This window comes from Portunus trituberculatus, chromosome 44, assembly GCF_017591435.1.
Source record: "Portunus trituberculatus isolate SZX2019 chromosome 44, ASM1759143v1, whole genome shotgun sequence".
In the NCBI taxonomy this organism is placed as follows: domain Eukaryota; kingdom Metazoa; phylum Arthropoda; class Malacostraca; order Decapoda; family Portunidae; genus Portunus; species Portunus trituberculatus.
Genome location: NC_059298.1, coordinates 13,438,036 through 13,444,226, shown reverse-complemented (window position 1 = coordinate 13,444,226; position 6,191 = coordinate 13,438,036). Strand labels below are relative to the sequence as shown.

Here is a 6,191-nt window from a genome sequence, read left to right as displayed (position 1 = left end):
GTGTGTTATTTATCATGGTCGTTTACTGGTCACCCAGCCAGCGTTTTCCCTACGGAAAGAGCTCTGGCAGAGCTCATACTAACCAATCTTCAGATAGGACTGAGACTACATCACATACCACACACACTGGAAAAGCGAGGCCAAAACCCGTCGAATTACATCCCGTACCTATTTACTGCTAAGTGAACAGGGGTTTGGTGTGTGTGTGTGTGTGTGTGTGTGTGTGTGTGTGTGTGTGTGTGTGTGTGTGTGTGTGTGTGTGTGTGTGTGTGTGTGTGTGTGTGTGTGTGTGTGTGTGTGTGTGTGTGTGTGTAAGCAAAATTACGTATACAGTACATAGCGGTATGCCCCGTGACTCAAATTGCTTTCATCTATATAATCCTAATAAAGAAAAACTCATATGCTCAAAATCACTCTTCTATGAAATTGTAAACATTTTTGGCAAAATACATTAGATTTGCTTTTTTTGAATGGCTTGTATGTACGAGATTCATGTTTGCCACATTTATACTTTTATCAATATTATTTCAAAGGTAATTGACTAATCGAAAGTCAATAATTATTTAACATTCTAAACAGAAAGTAAGGAGTTGTGTGTGTGTGTGTGTGTGTGTGTGTGTGTGTGTGTGTGTGTGTGTGTGTGTGTGTGTGTGTGTGTGTGTGTGTGTACATCGCCGCTCAACAACAATGGTTTCCAACCAGGTGTTACGTGAACATTTTCGGGATCATATGTTAATTTTAGTTAAATTGAATTAATTCATTTCTCGGAAATATTAATGCCTTATTCAAGATAATCTGGCATCGATCAGCTGGTGGAGAAGAAACAGATGCATTCCTCACATTAAAGTGAATTGTGTTACTTGTAATTAGTTCATTTGTGTGTAAACCAATTGATATTTTCTGCAATTGAGTTTTAGGAACCAGGTGGTACGCAAGGACTGTACGGGACCTTCAAGTGGTACTCGCTCAGATTAAAAGTTGGGAACCTCTTTCCTACAACATGATCTGTTACTCACTGTTAAAGGTGTACTTCACTGCCCTCTTCTCACCACACAGCATACCACACAGCACAGAGGAAGCAATGCGAAAAGAGGTCAGACCCATCACGGGAAAACAGGTGCTCGGTTGCTCTCTCAAAATGTAAGTTAACTGTGTCCTTGTTATAGCGAAGACGCTTGTACAAACCAATATCCAGATGACAGTAACCTTCTTCATTTCAATCACCTGCAAAATGACAGGAGATTCTATAACTAAATGCATAACGGACTACCATGTCTGATTATTATTAGGTTTGTCCACAAAACCACGTGAAAGAACACTTATAATTGGGATGGAAGCGCACATCCTTCCTTACTTTGGTCTTCAGCCGAGTACTGATAGATGTGTTTTATCTTCTGTCTTCTGAGCTCTTCTCTCTTCACAAACTCGGTGGTGGTGTCGTACCAGTGGCTTGTTGCCTTTTGAAGGACGAATTTCTGGGAAATGGCGGTCAGCAAGTGGAAGCAGTGACCCTCACCTTGCAAGCAATTGACATTAATTTAAAGAAAAAAAAAAACAAGTACAACTATATTGTATCCAAGAAAACATAATTCTAATAAAGTTGTTTTTCTATTGTGTGCTGACATATATATCCGCCAATGTCAATACAATATGAATTCTTATGACTTTTCTCTCGAAACTATGAAGCAAAACATGAACAATTTCAGAATGAAATTCACACAAAGTATAATTGATAAACTTTGAATGTCTTTGTATGCACTTGGAAATTACAATAGCAATATATCACATTAAGTGTGCATATAGACGTGGCTAAGGGTGAGCAATCTAATAGTTTAGCTTACTTTGCTCAAGTTTCCTCTTGGTTATATCATGATCAATAGTTTATGGTATTTGCTGTTGTCTCTCGGGAATGTCGTCAGAGTGCTAAGAACAAGGAGTTATTTCCTTTTTCTATTTTTGAGGTTAGGCATTATTTCAATAAAGTTTTCATTACCCTATGTATATGATGACGACAATGCTTTAAGTATAACTTTGCTTACTAAAAACAGCAGGATTTAAAAATCATAAAGCAAAAGAAAAAAGTAATGATAGTGTTTTTGTGTTGTGGCAGACTATAAGTCTGATTCAGAAAAAATTCTCAATACAACATACATTTACATCTAAAGTGACTACCAAAAGTTATCGTACTCGTTGATTATATATATATATATATATATATATATATATATATATATATATATATATATATATATATATATATATATATATATATATTGTCACGCCCGCTAGCCTACAGGACAGCTCGTACCAGGACTGCGGCCAACCGGTATACGCCGCCGGACTAGCAAGGCGCGACCCTGCAGATATTACGCTGCTTCTATTTTTCCCAAGGTTGTGGAAATCAATCAGTGTTACCATGTGAAAAGGAAACATACAACTTTCGTGTTATTTAGGCTTAAAGTAATGTTTTTTCTGCCTAATTATACAATGATAAATAAGAAAAAACTATAAAAAACACAAATAATTCATATATATACCAATTTTATGGTAATGGTACATTATATTCCTACTCGAATTATTTCGGTACCGCATGGCGGATGTAAGCAATGACACGTGCAACTTTCAACTTTCAACACGATGGAAGGGAGCACCAAGAGTGATCGTCCAATGGAGGAAAATTACACCGGAGGAGCAGCAACCTCCAAAAAGGTTAAACTACGCAGGTCACCTTATACAAGGACAGCCAACTGGAGCCAAGCGGCTAAGCTAAAGCTGCTGGAATTAGTCGGGGAAAAACGAAGAGTTATAGAAGGAAAAAGGTTGGTAAAACAAAAGTTTCATGTACATCTATGGTTAGCAAAATAGTAGGCTAATCTAACCAATAGGACCCCCAGAAGAATCCTTGTTTTATTTATATATAATAATTGAATACGTAACGTACAGCTCGTTTGTGGTAGTATTATATGTATATTTTATGTGTATTGATATATGTATTTTTATGTGATGAGCTTATTATTTAGTTTTTTATAATGAAGTCGGTTACTTAGGTTAAGCTAGGCTACTTTGATTAGGTTTATATATATATATATATATATATATATATATATATATATATATATATATATATATATATATATATATATATATATATATATATATATACACTTCTTCATATTCGTGGGTGCCGTGATTCGTATGTGAGTGCCATCAATGACACCCACCACATCGGGCAACCCACCAATTGCAGCGAATTCACCCTTGATCCCCTCCACTTCCTGTAGATTCACCGGGAAGTGAATGAACCTCCGGATGATGTCAGGGTGTACAAGGGCATCCAAGGTGTCACTGATCACTCTGCTGATGGTGGGCTGTGAAAGTCCAAAGTCATCAGCGTTGCACTGCTGCATTTTTCCCGTCGCCAAATACCGAAGAAGCAGTGCCACCTTCATCTCCGCACTCACAGCACAACTTCGTTTTGTTAAATTAGCAATTGCAGGTCGCACTAAGTCTGTCACAAACACAAGGCCAGCACGATCAACCCTGAACCTTCTCTTGAATTCAGCATCGTCGTACTGGTCGAATATGTCTCTCCTTGGCTGGAAATTCCTGCGCTGACGAAGCCTGTGTTGATGTTGCTCGGCCATCTTGCTGCCTTGTGACTGCTTCCAACTCCTTGGGACACCGTTTTCGTTCTCCCAAGCGGAGCGCGACTTGGGACTTACCACAAGACGTTGGGATAAGCCACAAGGATTTTCTCACAGTTGGAAGTAGTCTCAAGCGCTTAGGAGAAGCCCTGTTCAAGCTTGTCTTAGGACTTCCCCAGCCCTTGGAACCTTTGATAAATACCGGCCCCTACGATTTAGGAGAGAATGGCTCACAGATGACAGATATAAAAACTGGCTTGTGGAGGTCCCTGGAGATAATAAGAGATGATTTTGTAAATTTTGCAAGTGTAGTTTGTCTGCAAAGTTGTGCGACATTGAAAAACACAGAAACATTAACAAACATAAGAAAGCAGAAGAGCCATTCAGTACAGAGACAAACAACTTTACCATTCAAGAAACCCCTGGTGAAGCAAAAAAAGTGGAGGGAACTCTGGCCATGTTTGTAGCTGAACATTGTTCTATTCGTGTGGTGGATCACTTAACTGAAGTTTGTAAAGTGTGCTTCAATGACAGCAAGGCTAGCAGTGAACTGAAGTTAAAAATGTCAAAGTGTTCAGGAATAATATGCAATATTCTTGCACCTCATTTCACAGAAAATTTGAAAACTGATATTAGTGATAAAAAATTCAGTTTAATCATCGATGAAAGCAACGATGTTTCCGTCTCAAAGATGCAAGGAATTGTGATTAGATACTACTCAAATGCAATGAAATGTATTGTGGTTACCTTTTTGGATTTAGTGGAACTGCGTGAGTGCAATGCCGAAGCAATTTGTGAGGCAGTGAAAAAAAACAATACGAGATAATGGATTAGACCTGCAGAATTTACTCGCACTTGGAACTGACAATGCGTCAGTAATGACTGGGATTAACAGCGGAGTGTTCGCTAGGTTGAAAGCTGAAATCCCACACCTACAACTAATCAGATGTGTGTGTCACTCCCTACAGCTTACTGTGTCACATGCTGTACGCGAGAAAATGCCGCGGCATTTATAATTCATAATCAAGGAGATATACAACTGGTTCTGTCATTCTTCTGTCCGTCAGATCAAATACAAAGAATTGTATGAAACTATTAATGACGGTGTACCACCTTTGAAACTGATACAATTAAGTCAGACCCGCTGGTTATCTATTGAACGTGCTGTAGCGAGAATTCTACAGCAGTGGCTTGAACTGAAGACCCACTTCCAGGTAGCAAAGTTACAAGAGAGAGGTTACACAGCGATGATGAACAAAATCATGCTCTTCTGTTATTTCTTAAGCCATTGCTTGCAGAGGTTCAAGCTGTAAACCTGTCCTTTGAAGCAGAAACGCAGAACCCAACAAAATTGTTGAAGGATTTAGTGTTACTGATTGATTCGTTGGGGTCTAAGATACTAACCCCAGGAAAAAAAATAAGTGACTGCAAGATTATTGAAGAACATTTGGATCCCAGGCCATACTTGGGCTTTGAATTTGAAAAGAAAATGGAACAATACAAATTTTCCCCGCAACTTGAGCGCAATGTATGAGAGAGGTGCATAAACTTTGTTGTTGAACTTATAAAACAGCTTAGTCAGCGGTTACCTGACAACATTCGTGTACTACAGTCTATTTCTCTGCTGAGTGCTGACGAATGCTTGAAGCCCATTAAATCACATATAGTTGATTTGCACACTTATTTACAGAAGATGCCAGCACTATTACTAAGATTGATTTCCAGTGGAAAAAACTGCATCACGTATTGTGGACAGAAACATATAACACCATAAAATTGTGGTCAGAAGTGGCCAACTACAGAGATGCAGCAGGTGAAAACCCTTACCAGGATCTGGCTGATATTGCACTGGCTGCCTTATCTCTGCCGCATTCCAACGCAGATGTAGATCAAACATTTAGTAATATGAATTTTGTGAAATCAAAATTGCGCAACAAAATGAAACTATCTACTACACTAAAGGCAATTCTTGCAATAAAATACGGACTAAAAAGACAGAAAACCTGTTGTGCAAATTATAAACTTCCAAGTGATGTTTTAAGAAAGATAGGGACTGTGGAGGCATACAGTTACAAGACATCTGCACAAGAACTTCAACCAAGCACTTTACACACTTCCGGCTCTACATCTGCTCACACTGCTGACGACTACGAAGAGGACACTTCACAGGAGTGCACGGAATAATTACAATTAAACCTATTACACAGCGGCGGTGACTACTCTGCTTAAGGTCTCTCAGTGCACTGCAAAGAACAAAGGAGGTTGGCGTCGCAGCCGTCGCTTCTCCCGGCCACCACGCGCTAGGCTCAGGGAGGGAGGGATGACGTCACAGCACTCCCTTTTCTCTCTCTCTCTCTCTCTCTCTCTCTCTCTCTCTCTCTCTCTCTCTCTCTCTCTCTCTCACACACACACACTCGTTGCCCGCCAGCCGGGCGGCGACAATGAGGCTAACTAAACAAAATAAAAGAAATTATATCGCTCAGCGTAATAATATATATATATATATATATATATATATATATATATATATATATATATATATATATA

At 39.0% G+C, this 6,191-nt stretch overlaps 1 protein-coding gene across 4 annotated transcripts in view; it reads right to left on the bottom strand.

Annotated features, from left to right (window-relative positions):
* LOC123519006 overlaps positions 1-5,919 on the bottom strand; it is a 15,990-nt gene extending 10,071 nt beyond the window's left edge. Inside the window, exons 1-3 of one of the 4 annotated variants that reach the window (XM_045280114.1) lie at positions 5,759-5,919; positions 1,355-1,516; positions 1,017-1,224 (exon numbers count right to left, since the gene is read on the bottom strand). In XM_045280114.1, coding sequence (XP_045136049.1) covers positions 1,017-1,215 — 199 coding nt within the window. In that variant the 5' untranslated portion in view covers positions 1,216-1,224; positions 1,355-1,516; positions 5,759-5,919. Of the gene's footprint in view, positions 1-1,016; positions 1,225-1,354; positions 1,517-5,471; positions 5,622-5,758 lie in introns of those variants that run through there. The other 3 variants (XM_045280115.1, XM_045280116.1, XM_045280118.1) reach the window with 3 other exon arrangements.
* Between the last annotated feature and the right edge of the window lie 272 nt (positions 5,920-6,191).